The following is a 19896-nucleotide window of genomic DNA, read 5'->3' as shown; positions in this document are numbered from 1 at the left end:
GAACACTAGATTTGGAGTTGGAGGACTATGAAGATGTCTTGTAGAGATCCTAAACTCAACATGTTCAAAACTGAATTCATTTTCTCATTATTGTTAAAGTTACCACCATCCTCCCATGAATCTCATTTTTACCTCAACATATCTAAATTAGTGGTCAAGTCTTCTTGTCTCTACCTTTTAAATATGTCTCACAGACACTGCTGCCACCCTGGGACAGGCCTTTACCACCTCACACCTGGACTTTTGATTGGTTTCCCTGCCTTAAGTCTCTCCCCACTCCAATATATTCTCCATTCAGCTGTCAAGTTGATGTTCCAAAAACATAGGTCTGACCATATCCATACTCCTGTCCCCAGTCCTCAATTCATTAAACTCTCAAGACTCCCTGTTATCTCTAGGATTAAATAAAAAAAATCCTCTGGCTTTCAAAGCCCTTTATAATCTGATCCCTTACTACCTTTAAAATACTTTGTAATCTGGTAACTCTGACCTCCTTGCTGTTCTATGCACATGACACTTCAGCTCCTGACTTGAAGAAATTTCCCTTGATTGCTTCCATTCTTGGAAAGCTCTCATTCCTTATCTCCACATGCTTACTGTAAAAATAAAAATTATATCTCTAATAATAAAAATATTATAGTTTAGGAGATTTATTAAATGATCATTAGAAATCAAGGAATAAAATGGATACAAAATAAAAACCATGTGCCCATAGCTGGTTAGCCATTTTCAGCCATTCTTACTCATCACCATCACTGCTGATTGTTGCCCCCCAAAAAAGATGTGGGAGGAGTTACTGCCAGTTAAAAACCAATAATGTGATCCCGCCAACATGGACACACAGGAGAGAGTATAGGGAATTTTGGGAAATACTAAGGACTTCTAGGGAATGAAGTCAAAGGTTCAAAATCTCCATTTATACATTAATTCCTTGCCTAAGGCCCCACTTTCAGTAAGAACTGTTTACCAGTCCTCATTAATCTTAGTGACTTCCCTTTGAGGTTATATCCAATTTGCCCTGTATATATCTTGTTTGTACATAGTTGTTTGCATGTTGTCACCTTCATTAGAATGAGATCTCCTTGTGAGAAGGGACGTTTTTGCCTTTCTTTTTATTCCCATTGCTTAGTTCAGTGCCTAGCACATAGTAGGCACTTAGTAAATGATAGTTGATGTATTACTACATAAGTATAAAGTGAATAATTACAACTTTATACAAAGTAGTGTGGGTTGGAGGACACTAGCATTTGGGGAAATAAGAAAAGACTTAGTTCAGGGTATGGATTAAGAATGTGTACAAGTAAACCATGCTTGTTTCATTTGCTGCTTTTTGCCATACTCACATAATCAAGGTCCATTGAACTACATCACAAAAATGAGGGGGAAGTTTTCCCACTATGTGGGGCTAGAAAAGAGAATTAGTTGGGTAGAGCTCTATGACTTGACTAAGAATGGGAGAATTGCCTTCCAGAAAAGGGGCATGTCTGGGGGGTGGAGATAGTAGTTCTGAGAACCAAAGAGAATTTGACATTTCTCATTAGGTATGAAAAAAAAGTACATAACCATCTGGGTGAATATAGAATAGCCTAGTAATTTTTATTACTAAAAGGAATAGGCTAGTCAACATAGTAACTCCTAGAGAGTTAATTGTATATTGATCTTACCAGTTCATCAAGATTTGAGAGGTTCTAAAGTACAAGATCCAATGTCTTCTACTTTCTTGGCATCCCTCTCAATAATTGGCACAATGTTAGCACATGAAAACTGCTAAATATTTGGAGAAAAAATGCTATGCCACTCCATTGCATATCCATGTCTTAAAATCACAGGATCATAGATCTGAAACTGGGTTTTCATGTTATTTAAGTTTTATTCTATATTTTTGTTCACAAACATCATCATTTTACTCATAAAAGAAGAACATACCAACAACAAAGGACAAAGAAGATTATATTCAGTACAATAAATCAGACAGAAGACAATTTAATTGTTCAGTGAAAAACATGAAGATGAAGAAAGATGAAGAAAGCTGACCATAGGATCATAGATTCAGAATTGAAATGGCTTTAAGACATATTATCTATCTTCTCATGTTATACAGGAAGGTATTGTGTCAGAGCAGTAAGGCCAAGGTCACACTTGTGGGTGGCAAAACCAGGGTTTTCAATCAGCCAGCCTCATTAGAGTGAAAACTGTTAATGATCACCAAACAGATACTATAGAATGAAAAAAGATTTTTTGGGGATGAGTAAAATAGTGTGGTATAGTTGATAGAGTACCTGACTTTTCAGAAGGTTTGGATTTAAAATCCCCTCTCTTTTGCAGTATTACTTTATACAAGTTATTTAAACTCTTCAGTTCTTAGTTTTTGTAAAACAAAGGAATTAGAGTATATGATTTTAAAAACTCTTTATGACTTCTACTCTGTGACTCTAGTAATCTGACATTTTGTGCTAAAAGTTATATCTTACCATTTCTAAAACTGAATTATAATGGAAAGAAACAAAATATACCTTATCCCTTAAGACTGATTGTTCTTTAGTACTATGAAACTAGCAGTTCTGAGAACTAGAGCTGACTCACTCATATTAAGTATAGAATATTAGAAAGTATGCCCCTTTGAAAAAATTATTAAATAACATTTAAAAAAAAGATGAACTGACCCATAAATCAAATGGATAGTATTTTTATTATCAGAATGGTGTACTAGAGTAGTTTGAAGAGCTCTTTTAAAAAAATAATTTTGGAGGGATTAGAACTATAAAAATAATATTGGCGAGTTATAAAAATTGATGGTAAAACTATGCTAAACAGGCTCGAAACTGTTCAGATACTTTTGATAGATATAATCAAAAGTATCTTCAGTAATGAAGGGAAGTTCAAATGCGAACTTCCCTTCAGGGACAGGTGCAAGGACGCTAAGGGGACTCTTATTATTAAAAATAAAATATTTATTAAAATATGTAAGGATAAAAAGGATTTCTAATTCTAAGGGGTTCTAAATCCACTCAAATAAACTCCCTGGTTCTACAAGGAACCACTTCTCCTGTGTTTCACAGGCTACTCTAATCCTTCCTGATCTGACTAACCCAATTTTATACTATCTAAATAAAACTACTATTATCCTTATAATTCTTAACCTTAACATAGGAACAGAGATTATTAAATAAAATAATACTTTAAAAAGCAGAATTGAACAAATGGAAAAGGAAGTTCAAAATCTCACTGAAGAAAACAATTTCTTAAAAATTAGAATTGGGTAAGTGGAAGGAAGCCAATGACTTCCACGAGACACCAAGAAATGATAAAATAAAACCACAAAATGGATACAAGGAAACATAATATATCTTATTGGGAAAATACCTGACCTGGGAAATAGATCTAGGAGAGACAATTTAAGAATTATTGGACTATCTAAAAATAATGATCAAGGAAAAGAATCTAGACATTATAAGAAATTATTAAAGAAAACTGTCCTCTTAATGAACTCTCTAAGAAAAAAATTCCCAAGGTCATATGGATTCACAAAGGAATTCTTCTATGAAACATGGAAAGGAAAATCTCAGTACCATATAAGTTATTTGGGAAATGTAATGGAGGGATTTGGAAAAGGGATAGTAGTGATGGGGAGAAAGAGGGAATGGGGATGAGAGAGTGAATAGATCGTTCTTCTCCTCCCTTCCTTCTGGGGGGAGATAAGCCAAGTCCTGACTCCTTGAAAGGGGGGAGTATATCTCCCCAGAGAATGTTTTCTGGGAGATGGTGGAAAGGAGACTAGAGAGGGAATGCCTCAGTCAGATGACAGGATGCCCCCCCTCAGAGGAGCCCAGGGCTCCTGAGATCCTTTCTATCCTTGAGAGGCAAGATGATTTCTTATGCCTCTGCTTCCCCCAGGGACACTTAACTGTCAGTCCCTTTTAGGGTCTTAGGACTACTCATCTGCCAAAGAAAGATGTCAGTTCCTTGGTTCAGGCAATCTTAAATCACTGGGATCTACAAATCAACCTCCTTTTTGGGAGAAGCGTGACCCTCCCCAAATCTTCAGTCCTCTTAACTATGTTGTTTAGAGACTGACCCAGACCTAAATCACAAGTATCAGGTGATTTATTGGGGTTCAAGCAGGTGGCAAGGATATCAGGTAGGAAAATGGGTAAACAAGGAAACCCTATAAATGGCATACAGTTTCTGTGTTTGTCTCGGCAGATAGATTCCTAAGTATTTTATATTGTCTAGGGTGATTTTAAATGGAATTTTTCTTTCTAATTCTTGCTGCTGAGATGGGTTGGAGATATATAGAAATGCTGATGACTTATGTGGGTTTATTTTGTCTCCTGCAACTTTGCTAAAGTTGTTGATTATTTCAACTAGCTTTTTGGTTGATTCTCTAGGATTCGTTAAGTAGACCATCATATCATCCGCAAAGAATGATAGCTTGGTCTCCTCAATGCCAATTTCTTCTCTAATTGCTAGGGCTAGTATTTCTAGTACAGTGTTAAATAATAGAGGTGATAATGGGTATCTTTGTTTCACTTTTGATCTTATTGGGATGGCTTCTAGTTTATCCCCATTGCAGATGATGTTTGCTGATGGTTTTAGATATATACTGTTTATTATTTTTAGGAAAGGCATTTCTATTCCTATACTTTCTAGTGTTTTCAGTAGGAATGGGTGTTGTATTTTATCAAAGGCTTTTTCTGCATCTCTTGAGATAATCATGTACTTTTTGTTGGTTTGCTTGTTAATATGGTCAATTATGTGAATGGTTTTCCCAACATTGAACCATCCTTGCATTCCTGGTATGAATCCTACCTGGTCATAGTGGATAACCCTTGTGATGACTTGCTGGAGTCTTTTTGCTAGTATCCTATTTAAGATTTTTGCATCTATATTCATTAGGGAGATTGGTCTATAGTTTTCTTTCTCTGTTTTTGACCTGCCTGGCTTTGGGATCAGTACCATGTTTGTGTCCTAAAATGAATTTGGTAGAACTCCTTCCTAGCTTATCTGTCAGATAGTTTGTATAGTATTGGGGTCAGCTGTTCCTTGAATGTTTGATAGAATTCATTTGTGAATCCATCTGGACCTGGGGATTTTTTCTTTCTTTCTTTTTTTTTTTAAACCCTTACCTTCAGTCTTGGAGTCAATACTGTATATTGGCTCCAAGGCATAAGAGTGGTAAGGGCTAGGCAATGGGGGTCAAGTGACTTGCCCAGGGTCACACAGCTGGGAAGTGTCTGGGATTTTTTCTTAGGGAGTTCTTTGATAGCTTGTTCAATTTCTTTTCTGGTATGATTGCTTAGGTAATCTATTTCTTCCTCTCTTAGTCTAGACAATTTATATTTTTGTAAATCTTCATCCATATCACCTGGATTGCCATATTTGTTGCCATATAATTGGGCATAATAATTTTTAATGATTGCCTTAATTTCCTCTTGATTAGAGATGAGGTCTCTCTTTTCATCTTGGATACTGTCAATTTGGTTTTCTTCTTTGCTTTTTTAAATTAGACTGACCAGTACTTTGTCTATTTTATTTGTTTTTTCCAAGTACCAGTTTCTAATGTTATTTATTAAATCAGTAGTTCTTTGACTTTCAATTTTATTAATTTCTCCTTTGATTTTTTGGATCTCTAATTTAGTCTTCATCTGAGGATTTTTAATTTGTTCACTTTCTAGGTTTTTAATTTGCATGCCCAATTCATTGACCTCTGCCCTCCCTAATTTGTTAATATGTGAACTCGAGGATATAAATTTGCCCCTGAGTACTGCTTTGGCTGCATCCCATAGGTTTTGAAAAGATGTCTCATCATTATAATTTTCTTCAATGAAATTATTGTTTCTATGATTTGTTCTTTGACTAATAGGTTTTGGAGAATCATTGTTTAATTTCCAATTAATTTTTGATTTGCCTCTCCATGTACCCTTACTAATTATTATTTTTATTTCATTGTGGTCTGAGAACATTGCATTTATTATTTCTGCCCTTTTGCACTTGTTTGCAATGTGATTTTGTGCCCTAATACATGGTCAGTCTTTGTGAATGTACCATGTGCTGCTGAAAAGAAGGTGTATTCCTTTTTGTCCCTATTTATTTTTCTCCACATGTCTACTAACTCTTAATTTTTCTAAGATGTCATTCACTTCTCTTACCTCTTTCTTATTTATTTTTTGGTTTGATTTTTCTAGTTCAGATAGAGGAAGGTTCAGGTTTCCCACTAGTATAGTTTTTCTATCTATTTTATCCTTGAGCTCCACTAGTTTCTCCTTTAGAAATTTGAATGCTATGCCATTTGGTGCATACATGTTGAGTACTGATATTTCCTCATTGTCTATACTGCCGTTTATCAGGATGTGTAAAGATAATTTTAACATTGTGACTTAAAATCTAAATTAATTGGTCACCAGGGAAAATCCCAAATAAAAAAATATCCAAGTCAGCTGGAAATTATGGTGATTGTAATTAATATATAGAGAAGGAAGAGAGACAGAGAGAGAGAGAGAGAGACAGAGAGACAGAGAGAGACAGAGAGAGAGAGAGAGACAGAGAGAGAGAGACAGAGAGAGAGAGAAAGAAAAGAGTTACTTTAAACTGCTCCAGCTTAGGCTGAGCCAGGCAGGAGTTAAAGGCCTTGGTCAAAGGGTCCTTCCTGAGCCCAAGGGAAAGGGAATTTAGTTGTATTACTCACCACGAGACCGTTTCAAGGAAGCTATCTGAATGAGCTCCTTCAGGCTGAGTTCCAGGATCAAACTGGCACCTAGGCTGCTCACGGGAAGTGATCGGCCAGATCCAACTTTCCGGGGAAAAAGTTTCCAATCAAGATCTCTCAGAGACAGAAAGGGAACCAAATATATAGACCTTTTACCCTTGTTTCTCCTCCTCTAAACTTTCACATCTACCAATCACATCAAAGGCTTTCTCCAGGGCTACCCCTACTTTTAGTTCTCACCTTGTTTGATTAGTTTATATCTTTTGAGCTACTTCACACTTCTTTGTTAAGTTCACCTTTTGTGAGTTACTTGACCTTTTTGTGATTAATTTAACCTTAATGGTTACTTAACACCTTTTTGTATTAAGGTCTAAAAATAGACTTAGCTTGAAGGTCTAGCTTAACTATTAGGTGAGAACTAAATACCTTCATTGTTCAATTAGGAGATTACAAGTTTATCTTCCCCTAAAGTATGTCTAAGTAGGGTGGAGTAATTTAAAGTACTACAAGACATTCCTGATTCTGTTAAACAGAGTGTCTTCATTGTTACAATAAGGAGATAGCTAAATCAAATCATCTAAAGTATGGTCTGAGTAAGGTGGAGTAGTTTTAAAATTCACAGATATATTTACCTTCCTTATCTCTCTCTCTCTCTTTTTTTAAACCCTTACCTTCTGTCTTGGAGTCAATACTGTGTATTGGCTACAAGGCAGAAGAGTGGTAAGGGTTAAGGGTAGGCAATAGGGGTCAAGTGACTTGCCCAGGGTCACGCAGCTGGGAAGTGTCTGAGGCCAGATTTGAACCTAGGACCTCCCATCTCTAGTTCCCTATCTCTTTTAACTAGATTTATTTTTACTTTGGCTTTGTCAGATATCATGATTTGGACGCCTGTCTTTTTTTTTTTAATCAGTTGATGCCCAATAGATTTGTCTCCATCCTCTTACTTTCACACTATGTGCATCTACCTTCCTCATGTGTGTTTCTTGTAGACAGCATATGGTAGGGTTTTGGATTCTAATCCCTCCTGGTATTTGCTTGCCTTTTATGGGTGAGTTCATTCCATTCACATTCAGAGTTATGATTTCTAGTTGTGTATTTCCCAGCATTTTGATTTCTACTCCTGGTCCTGCTTTTTCTTCTTTCACTATTTCCTTCTATACAAATGTTTGTTTTTAATCAGTTCCCCTTCTTCCCACTCTTATTTTACTTCCCTTTCTACCCCCCTCCTTTCTTATTCTCTCATTTTCTTTGTAGTCTTTTTAAAACTACTCCCTACCCTCTCCCTTCCTTATACTGCTTCCCTCCCCACCAGTCCGTTTGTTACTGTTCTACTCCCCTATAGGGTGCGAATTTATTCTCTGCCCCAATGGATTGGATTCTTCTTCCCTTTTTGGGTCAATTTCCTATCTCCAACCTCTTTACCTTTCCAGTGTATTGATGTTCTCCCCCCTCCCATCATGAACTTCTTTGTGACATCTAAATTTACCCCCTATTGTTTCTTTTCCCATTTCTTTTAGTATTAACCCTTTTTACCGCTCAAGTTATATGTATTTATTTATATATGTATATAAATACATACACATGTGTATGTATTCATGCATGCATATATCCATATACCTATTTATGTCTTGTTATTTCATCCTATACAGTTTGTCACTATTCCCTCTAAATGTAATTCTTCTAGCTGCCCAGGTGATAACAACAGTTTTTAAGAGTTTCCAATGACCTCTTTTCTTATTGGGATATATATCATTTTAACTTATTTAGTCTCTTGAAAAAAAAAGATGTTTTTCTTTTGTTGTTGTTGTTGTTTTCTTTTTCTTTTTTTCCCCTCTTTTACCTTTTGATGATTCTCTTGAGTTCTGTGCTTTGACATCACATTTTCTGTTCAGGTCTGGTCTTTTCTTTACAAATTCTTGAAATTCTTCTTTTTTATTGAATGACCATACTTTCCCCTGTAAGAATATAGTCAGTTTTACTGGGTAGTTGATTCTTGGTTGTAGACCTAGTTCCCTTGCTTTCCGGAATATCATATTCCATGCCTTTCGGTCCTTCCGTGTAGATACAGCCAGATCCTGTGTTATCCTCACTGTGGTTCCATGATATCTGAATGACTTCTCAAATTCTCTCATATTCTGGCTTTTGGGGGACATACCTTTTGGATTGAGTCCAGCAGGAGGGTTCTTTGGCTCTGTCTTGTTGTTAGGTTTGCTTTTCAGTCCCCTAGGAGCATTCAGCATTCAGATCAAAAAGGAAGTGTTTTCAGAGGTCTGAACTTTTGCTGCTTTCATGCCACCATCTTGACTCTACCTCTCTACAAATCGCTTTTCACATAAAGTCATATCTAAACAAATGGAAAATTTTTATTTGCTCCTGAATTGGCTAAGCTAATGTAATAAAAATGACAGCAATACACAATTTAACGTATTAAGTGACATACCCATCAAACTACCAAATAATTATTTTATAGAGATAGAAAAAATAATAAAATTCACCTGGAGAAACAAAAGGTAAAGAGTATCAAGGGAACTGATGAAAAAACAATGGAAGGAAAATGGCTTAGCCGTATCATATGTCAAATTATATTGTAAATCAGTACTCATCAAAACAATATGATGATACTGGCTAAAAAATATAATGGTTGATTAGTGGAATAGATTATATACACAATATATGGGGTAAATGACCATAGCGTTTAGTGTTTGCAAAAACCCCAAATCTTAGCTTTTAGGATATGAACTCACTATTTGATAAAAAATCTTGGGAAAGTTAGCAAACAAAATGGCAGAAACTAGGTATAAATCAATATTCACACACTATCCAGTGATGGCAAACCTTTTAGAGACTGCTTGCCCAAAATGCAACTCTCATGCCACATATGTGCTCCCCACTTTACACCCCATGCATGGGAGGGAGGAAGTGCTCCCATTGGGCTACTGTTCAGATGTGTAGGTAATGCTAGAAATGTCTTCGGGCGTGTGTAGAAATGGGGAGGGGTGCAGGACCCTCTGGCACTTTTTGGCATGCATGCCTTAGGTTCACCAACAGGGCCCTATATCAAGAAAAAATTAAAACATGTATAATTTAGACATAAAGGGTGATACCATAAGCAAATTTGGGAAGCATGGAATAGTTTTCCTGTCAGATCTGTGGATAAGAAAAATTTATGAGCAAATAAGAGTTAGAGAAGATTGACATATAAAATGAATAATATTGATTATATCAAATTAAAAAGTTCTTGTATAAAGAAAACCAATGTAATCAAGATTAGAAGGGAAACACACTGGGAAGAAATTTACAGCAATTTTTTCTCATAAATGTTTCATTTCTCATATATATTGAGAACCGAGTCAAATTTATAAGACAAGTCATTTCCCAATTGACAGTCAAAGGATGGAAACAGGAAGTTTTGAGATGAAGAAACAAAAGCTATCAATAATCATATTAAAAAATGCTCAAAATCACTCTTGCTTAAGGAAATGCAAATCAAAACAAATCTGAGGTACCACCTGATATCTATCAGATTGGCCAGTATGACAGTAAAAGAAAATGATAAATGTTTGAGGAATATGGCAAAATTGGGATACTAATGTGTTGTTGGTAGAGTTGTGAACTGATTTAACCATTCTGGGGGGATAGTTGGAACTATGCCCAAAAGACAAAACTGTATACCTTTTGATAGAGTAATACCACTACTAGGTCTGTGTCCTAAAGAGATTTTTTCTTAAAGGGGAAAGGACCTATTTAGTTCTTTTTGTGGTAGCAAAGAATTGGAACATTAAGGGGATGTCCATCAATTGAGGAATGGTTGAACAAATTACAGTATACCATTGTGATGGAATACTATTATGCTATAAAAATAAGCAGGATGATTGCAGAAAAAGCTGGAAAGACCTACGTTAGCTAATGCAGATTAAAGTAAGCAGAACTAAGAGAACATTGTTCACAGTAAAAACAATGTTATAAGATGATCAACTGTGAAAAACTTGACTATTTTCAGCAAAAAGTGATCCTAGACAATTCTGAAGGATTTATGGCAAAGAATAATAGTATCTACCTCCAGAGAAAGAACTGTTGGAATCTGAATACAGATCAAAGCATACTATTTTTTACTTTATTTGTGTATATATTTTTGTGTTTTGTTTTTAGATGAGTATTCTCACAACTATGGGCAATATGGAAATATGTTTTGTATGATCATACATGTATAACCCAGATCAAACTGCTTATCATCTCAGGGAGAGGGCAGGAGAGAGAGGAAGGGAGATAGTTTAGATTTTGTAATTTCAGAAACTGTAGTGTTACAGACAAAAGAGTGGTTGCCATAAACTCTGACCACAAAAATATGGGTTCAAGACTTTGAATTGCCAAAAACATAAAGATAATTTTTAGTGTCTTGATTTAAATAAAAAATAAATGTTCGCCATGGGAAAAATTCCCAAATTTGAAATACCCAAGTCAGCTGGGTTTTATGGAGGATTTAATTAATACAAATGAAGGAATTAAAGGAAGGGAGAGAGACAGAGTAAGAGGAAATAATAGGAAAAGGCTAGGGCCTAGGCCAATGGCTTAGGCATTTCTCTTTAAGAGAGAAAACTGTCAGTCTTTAATCACTCATCACAAGATTGTCCCAAGCAAAACTCTAGTGTTCAGAGAGACTATCCAGTTCAGCTCCTGAGCTCAACTAAGTTCAGCCACCGAGAGAGAGACCCTCCAATTCAGCTTCCTAAGCTGAACTAAGTCCAGAGGCCTCTGACCTCCTTTTAAAGATAATTTTCTCCTATGTCACCTCCCCTAAATTTTCACATCTACTGATCACAGTAGACGTTTTCCAAAGGACTGACCATTCTTAATTCACATCTTGTTATCACCTTCTCTGTGTAGACTAAAACTTCTGAGTATTTCACACCTCTTTGCTAAGGGTGTCCCTTGCAAGTTGCATGACATTTTAGTGATTAATTTGACCTTCATAGGTACTTAGCACCCTTTTGTATTAGATCTAAAAATAGACCTAGCTTAAGGGCTTGGCCTCACTATAAGTATGGGTTGGGGACTTTTTTCTCATTGTTCAGTAAGGAGTTTTACAACTTTATCTTCCCCTAAAGTATGCCTAAGTATGGATGGAGTAAATGTAAACTTCTCACATACATTCCTTACCAAGTACCTCCATTGTTTAAATAGGAATAGCCTTAACCAAATGTTTTAAGGTAGAGTTTGAGAAATTTTAAGATTCACAATAGGTTGAAAATTATGACATGTAATTGGGGAAAATAAAATATTATAAAATACATTATAATCTTAAAAAAGAAGTAATTGTGAAAAAATATAAAATACTATATGGCAAGGTTAAAATAAGTACCTTATTTGGACCAGTTATTTACATTTTTAATAGTTTAAAATAACATATCAAAATTTTCATACACAGCAAGCATTATTCAAACTTTTATTAGTTGCCATTTTGAAATAAAATATTTCACTTTGTGTCATTAACCTTTTTTATAGCAAATGTGTGTATGCTATTTTCTTTGAATTGTTTTGTTAATGTGTAATCTAAGTGTAACTTTTTGTTTGCCACAAAACATTATTTTTAATGGAAATGATATGCTTGTTATGGCATAAGAATTTTTGTAAGTATTTAGAAGTCTTTTTTTTCTATTAAAGAAGTGCTTATTGCCTTAAAAGTATTATTCAGAGAGCTTCTATATTTGTAATACTAACATAATATAAATCAATTCATAGGTGAATTATGTAACCTCATAACCTTGGATGTAGCTCACAATCAACTGGAGCACCTTCCAAAGGAGATTGGAACCTGCATTCAAATCACCAACCTTGACTTGCAGCACAATGAACTCCTGGATCTCCCTGAAACTATAGGTATGAGACTTGAAAGAATACTGGGGCAATTTAGATCTTTAATTTGGGTTGGAAATTTATTGCAGGAGTGAAGATTTTCTTCTGAGCAACACAAATTTAAATAATTAGAGTATTACTACTTTAAATTATAATATTTTAAAATTTTAATTTTTAAACATTTTTCAGCAGTCAGTAGAAAGTAGATTTTTTAGGTGTTTTACTCAATTGGATTATTGATTTAAAGGCATTGTAAAAAATTATCCCTTTGTATTTTCCTTCAATAACTGCTGGTGAAATTCATAGAAAGGAACTAAAATCAAAAATAGATTCTTTTTTTTTTTTGATTCAGAAATTTGCACAGGTTTGACAGTGAGGTGACTTGTTTCTACTTAGAAAAACATAAAACTGATGTAAACATGAAAGAAGTGCCATTTAATTTTAAAGCATGGTATATCCAGACTTCTTCTTCAAGAAGTTTGAAATGTGTTTATAAAAATGTAACTAAATTCCAGTGACTGAATTGCTCTCATCAGTGATGCTTTTGTGCATTCTTTAATGTGTAAATGTGTACTTTGAGAAATAACAGTCTAATTATGTAGCTTAAATTTTTTTTGCCATTTATGAGCCGTATAAAGATATATGATGCTACTTAACCTTAAAAAGCATTTATATTATTATTGAGTTTTCATCTCTTTATTATATATTTCAGAGGTTCTGTATTTCTATTTTTTTTTAATAATTATTTTGTTTGAATTTGGATTTTGTATCATTGGCTCAGTTTTAAAGTCTAACACTCAATATATAGTCTGTCATTAAGACCATCTTTAAAAATTCAATTGCCCAGTAGCCAAATATGCTGATAAATTGTACTATTTTATTCCAGTTTTAGAATCAAATTAATTTGATTAACTGCTTGTAAAAACTCTCAGGGAGAAAGAAGTATTTTCAAATTTGTCATATTTGTTCTCTAGAGATGCTATATGATTGCAAATAAGGAAATAGCAAATAGTCTGTGAAAAATCAAAATTTTGAGTGAGCTAATGATCAATACAGAAATGCATAATAGACATAATAAATATGCTCTGTCCTATTGCTAATGATGAACATTCACAAAAGAAGATATATCATGTTGGGAATACATGATTAGAAAAGAAGATAATTTAGATGGAGAGACCAGCTATTGCTATGATGTCCACAAGAAAGGGATTTTGTATTAGGCTTCCAGTGTTTTGAATAAATCTGTCAATTGCTTATGTACATGTATTAGAGTTGTTTTTATTTTTAAAAAGCTAAGATAGTTTGCAATTTTTGCTGTTTGGCAGGATTAATTACATTCATGATATCACAAATCCATTGAAGAATTGAAGTAGTAATATGTTCATATGTAATATTCTGGAAGGCAATGCTTTAAAAACATGTAATATACAGGAACATTACCTACTTTATTAATATTTTAATTTAATTTAAACAGCTCTCTCATGCTGGTTTCCCCTTTTTCTCCCCAAGCATCTTGTTTTGTTTTATTTCCTCATACAAAAATTATTATAATTGTAAGCTGTTTTCTTAGAACTGAAGATTCCAATCTGGTGATGGGGAGGACTTCTTTCTTTTTTGGCTTTTCTCCATGTGAAATTTTTCCTGGGAATATCAGAATTTGAATTTTGTGTCAAAAATAACTACTTTTCAGACAAGAGTTTGTCACGATTGAAATTAAGGTAAACTAAGGCACAGAGCTCTCAGCACATTCAGTTTATTTATAAGATTATCAGTGTAAAACTTAAATTAGTCTTACATCATTGCAATGGGAGAGCAGAGCATAGAAGAGAGCGAGGTAGGTGTTACTGCAAGTTTAAATATTAATTGTGATCTCACCCAGGTGGAGACTCAGGTGAGATTATAGGGAATTCTGGGAAATACCAAGGACTTCTGGGGATTGAAGTCTAGGCTTCAAATCTCCATTTTTACATCTCCCCCCCCCTCCCGTGATTGTATTGGGAAACCAGTTTCCCCAAAAGGATCATGGAAACATAATCAACTTAAAGATTATAGTAATTTGAGGATAAGAGGGAAAATAATAAAACCAAACCAATGATTACTAGGCGCATTGACAAAAAGACAGTTAGGGGGCAGACCCCTTTGGCATAAGAGTATACATACAAAACAAATGCATTCAAACCCCACACAGTTCAAATCGCCACATCCCAAAGTTCACTCTGGATCTTCTGGTGCAAGGTGTTGTCTGTGGAGGCATCTTCATGGTGTCTTCTCCAAACAGTTCACTTTCTGGATTCGGAGAGGTAGCATGTTTCTTAACCTAAATTACTCTCAAAAGGAATTTAAACTTTGCAATTTAAAATAATAATAATTTTACACCAGTACAGTGTATGCTTTGAGATTGACTTTTAGCTCTTCAATCAACTAAAAGACCCCAAACGAGGCATATAGATCGTTTTTACTGACAAAAATAGGAGCATCAAAAACCTAGAAGGCAACATCATAGGTAGAGAAAACAATATGATTGGTTACAAAGCCTGTAGCATCATAGATGAGGAACATATGATTAGTTATAAAATCTAAAGCATCACAGGCATGGGGGACGATGTGAGTGACTGGTAATTGGGCATGTAGTCTATCAGAAACCCTGCCTTCCATCTAGAAAATACTGATTTACTCTACCCGGTAGAATAACTAATGGTATATAGATAACAGATTTCTTCTGATTGCACGAGGGCAGCTAGTGTCATGGAGATAGTGGGTTTTCTTTTAATTAAAGCAATTTATAAGGAAACTTAACTTTAAAAGTTAACTTGGAGAAGAAAACTGAATTATTGAACTCATGAACACGAACTTAATTCAGAGGCAAAGAAACTTGACTTAGGCAGTATGCAAAATGTCAGCAGTGATAACAGAATAGAGTATTACAAAATAGAATCAATTTAATTTTTTCAATTCCCCCTTTGATTGATGGAATATACTATTCTGTAAGATTTATAGTTAATATCACCAATATGTATTGCCATAAGCTTTTTGATGCTAGTCTACAACAGGTTTTAACACAATAAATAAATGTCAAAAAGGAATAATAATCAAATGTCAAAATAAATATCAAAAAGGAATAATAAGAAAGAGGTCAATAAGGTCCCATTTACTAGTGGTGTATAAACAGGTTATAGTCCTATAGCCAAGTGGACCCAAAAGCAGGAATCCACCAGAGTGGTGAAGGTGACTCTGTTTCTTATGTAACGTGTTGGATCTTTTGTAGACTTGTCACAGTGTCTCCTGTTTGATTAATATAAGCATGAGATTGATTAATCAAAGCATGGATTCCTCCTTTTGATGCAGTTAGGAGGTCCAGAATAATGTGATTTTGTAAAATAATTTGAGCCAAAGAATCTACTTTGATTTAAAGGAAGGAGATGGACTCACTTGTGGCCTGAGAAATTCATATTACTTATCGGGCTTGCCTTGGACTGAGTTAAGGAGAGATTTACATGTTATCTAGGCAACCTAGATAACTCAACAACCATATGCTTTTTGGTGCTAGTCTACAACAGGTTTTAACACAATAAATAAATATCAAAAAGGACATGAACAAAAAGTAAAAGTAACACAATTATGATCATTAGTATTAAATAGCAGTTTAATAACCTAGCCCCAATATCCAATTAATATGTGTATTTCATTTTGAGTCCCTGTTATCACATGTAATAGTCTTGTCCCTAGAAATGTCTTTTCTTGAATGTTCTGGAATAGTCCTCATTCCCAGGACAGCTCTGAAGGGGTCTTCTCCTTGCAATTCTACTTCTCTTGTTCCATGTCTCCTCAGGTGATTCTTAAGTGATTCTCCTAAAATCTGGCAGTAACATGACTTTACAATTTAGTATGACCTCCTACATGTGCTTTACCAGAAAATACTTTATATGGTGAAAACTAGAAGAGCATCAAATTATGAGCCCATAAGTCTCTTGGAACTTCATCGAATTTCAGTTTTGTTTTCTTTTTAAATTTTTTATTTTATTTGGTCAATTTCAAACATTATTCCTTGGTTACATAAATCATATTCTACTCCTCCCTCCCCTTCCCACGCCCTTCCTGTAGCCGACGTACAATTCCACTGGGTATTACTGAATTTCAGTTTTTTAATATATCACTTGTTATTTCTACCTTTACCTAAACCCTATGCCTAATATAGACACTCCAAAAACAGGCTGAAGTAAAATCTTAAAAAAAAAAATCTATGAAGACCTGAATTATAAAATGGGTCCATCTTTCCCTTAGAATTATTACATTAAATGCTTCAAATAGGAAAATAATTTCTTTCTTTTCACAATTATCAGTGCAATTTTAAATGTAGAATCCTTGATCCACTTTTTAAAACTTACTATCTCATTAGAAACATTTGGATGTCAATTATAATGTTATTTGTTCTAGTTCTTAGAAAATTCCATTTGATCTTGTTTTCTGATGACTTCATTTAACTCCTTAAAAGATTTTACATCCTTATCATATTTGAAAAATTTTGTATTTGTGTTTCACCCTCCTGGCTCTCCTCTTTCTCCTCCCAAAGATATTATCCCCATATCAAAACAGGGGGGTGGCAACCCTAAGAAATCAATTACTCAGTTGCTTTAGGATATGGATTTGATTACTAATTTATAGTGAATGCTGTAAGGTTTTTCATATTTGCATCCTATTTTAGTAATTCATAGGTGTATAAGATTTATTATATTTAAAAAATTACAACTTTACCTGCATAATATAGGTATGATATTAGAAATTAGGTCCTGTTATATTAGTTTAGAGATAAGAAGTAGAGAAGCTGGCTTGAGAAAGAATTGGACTTTGAAGGAGACCTAAGACAGTGTCACTTTCAAATGTTGACAGTGTGTGTGTGTGAGGTTTTAATAGTTTTTCTATGGCAGTTGGTCTCTGGGAGTGGCAGTTACTCTCTTTGGAGTTCTGGCGAAGAGGTGACATCTTTTCTCTCTCTCCTCACTGTCTGAGGTAGAAGGAAAGGAGGGAAAAACCTGAAGGAGCTAAGTGATTTTCCTTTTCCAACTTGGGAAATACTGCTGTTACATAAATTGTTTTTTTATTTGAGAAGACCAAAGAAAGATCTGATCTTTGGTTTGGAATTGGAGTCTGCTAAGGCTCAGAATCCTAATTTGGTTCTTGTCCTAACTTGGTTCTTGCTGAGGCTCAGCCAGCTAGCCATTGCTATTTTATAACTTGGACACATAGTTAAGAATTATGTACTTCATATAAGATTAATAGTCTTTATTTTATTGTAGAACAGTGAAAATTTGGGTTAGTTGGATCGGGAAGGATCAGTGTAGCCTGTGGAAACAGGAGAAGTGGTTCCTTTGGAACCCGGGAGTTTTATTTGGGTGGAGTTAGAAATCCTTTTTTTTAATCCTTATTCCCAATAAATGCTTTATTTTTATATAAAAGAGTCTCCTTAGCATCCTTGCACCTGGCCCTGAAGAGAAGTTCACTTAAAAGCTTAATTTCACTGATATAAACTGAAGATATTTTCTAAGCACAGCAAGTAGAGTATCTAATCAGTTTATAATCAGTTTCATTGCTTATTATTTTTACAGTTTTTGCATATTATTTTTATAATAATTAGAGAAATTTGATATTCAAAGAACAAGCAGGATGTGGTTGTAACAACATCAAGACTGGTCATCTGGATCTAAGCCTAAGGATGCAGAATGATTCAACATAGGTATAATAGGATAAAGCATCTTTAGTTCTTTTTAATTTCAGGTAAGAATTGTAGTTACTATTTGGAACATCTAATTATGCAGCAAAATTCCACCCTATTCATAGGGTATCATAGGACAGGCTCAGGATTAATCAGGTGGGAAAGTCATATTTAGAAAAAGGAAATATCACAATGGGGGAACTGAGTCAAGAACATCCTTCCCTCAGTTATACCAAGGTTGTTCTCTAAACTTTTCCAGACACAGATATCCACCTGTAACAGTTTGGGGTTCACACTCCCTTTTAGTAGCTTGGGGCATTTCCCTCCAGTGGTATGTTACTAACTCAGTGATATTTAAGACATTTAAACCTTAATTCAGAACTTAAAACAAAATCAAATCAGAGTCCCAAGAGATTTTACCTCAAATATCAAGTTTCACTAAATGTAGGTTAGGGCTCGGTACAGTAATTATTCTTTAATTTATTGAAATATCAGTTAGCAATTAAAAAATAACTAGCAGGTTTCACATGAAGAAAATTCAACATCCTTTTCTTATTTTTCTTCTCCAGTTTAAACTCATCCTGTTATAAAAATCAATCAGTAGGAATTAAAAGACTAATTACATTCTGGAATTCCATATAGCAAGTGAATAGATCATCCAAAGTCCCAGAAAAATACTGGCTATAGTATACTTTCAGACTAACATATCTATCATCTCTTAAGGTGTTATATCCTTAAAGGAAAAGTAAAAATTTAAGAATAGAGTCTATTGAAACTAAATTGGCTCAAGATGTAACTTCAGCATGTGGTATTTCAGGCATAACTTCATAATTTTCATAATCACAGATGATCAAATCACTTCTATCTCATAAACAAACTTGTAAATTCTTCCCATTTTGGCATAGAGTGTTTGTAATGGAAGAGTTGATCCTAGTTTTTCAGTAAACTAATTCATTACTTTAGAATTTCACAACATTTAAAAAATTCTTTCATAAGACCAGTAAGATTTTATGTTTTTGCCCAAACAGATAGTCCCAGTGAACCTGGCAGGTTTGCAAATAAAGGCGATTTTACAATGTTGTTTTCTTTTTTCCTTTTTCTGCAGAGTAATTAATATTCTTTCCTTTTTAAATATACCCAATTAAATACCTGATCATTTTTAACATTATGACAGCCTCTAATAATTTAATAACTAATGGTATATAGATTACAAATTTCTTCTCATTGTACAAGGGTAACTGGTGGTATAGAGACAGTGAGTTTTCTTTCAATTAAAGTGATTTATAGGGAAACAACTTAAAAACTTAACTCAAAGAGGAAAACCGAATTACTGAACTCAAGAATTTATGAACTCAACTCAGAGACAAAGAAATTTGACTTGGGGCATATGCAAAATGCTGATAGTGATAGGATCAATTTGATTTTCTCAAGGTTAATGAGCCTCCGGCTCCTATATAAGCAGTAGGCTAATAAAACATAAAATGTAGGGCAAGTTTTATTTAACTCAACTAAAAATTCAGAAATACATTCTCAAGCCTTTGAACACTTAGTAAAATCCCATTTCCTTTTCTGGGAACTTTTAAATTTCCCAGAGCTAAAAACAGACTTTCAGACTTACAGTGCTACC

At 34.3% G+C, this 19896-nt stretch overlaps 1 protein-coding gene across 5 annotated transcripts in view; it reads left to right on the top strand.

The window, feature by feature from the left end:
• The window catches only part of SHOC2 (SHOC2 leucine rich repeat scaffold protein), a 167420-nt gene that overhangs the window by 106891 nt on the left and 40633 nt on the right, over positions 1–19896 (top strand). For all 5 annotated transcript variants that reach the window (XM_056820192.1, XM_056820191.1, XM_007479024.3 and 2 more), the window contains one exon: positions 12446–12583. In XM_056820192.1, coding sequence (XP_056676170.1) covers positions 12446–12583 — 138 coding nt within the window. The remainder of the gene's footprint in view (positions 1–12445; positions 12584–19896) is intronic.

This window comes from Monodelphis domestica, chromosome 1 (assembly GCF_027887165.1).
Source record: "Monodelphis domestica isolate mMonDom1 chromosome 1, mMonDom1.pri, whole genome shotgun sequence".
Classification (NCBI taxonomy): domain Eukaryota; kingdom Metazoa; phylum Chordata; class Mammalia; order Didelphimorphia; family Didelphidae; genus Monodelphis; species Monodelphis domestica.
The sequence above is the reverse complement of the archived record's forward strand: the minus strand, read 5'-3'. Positions and strand labels throughout refer to the sequence as shown.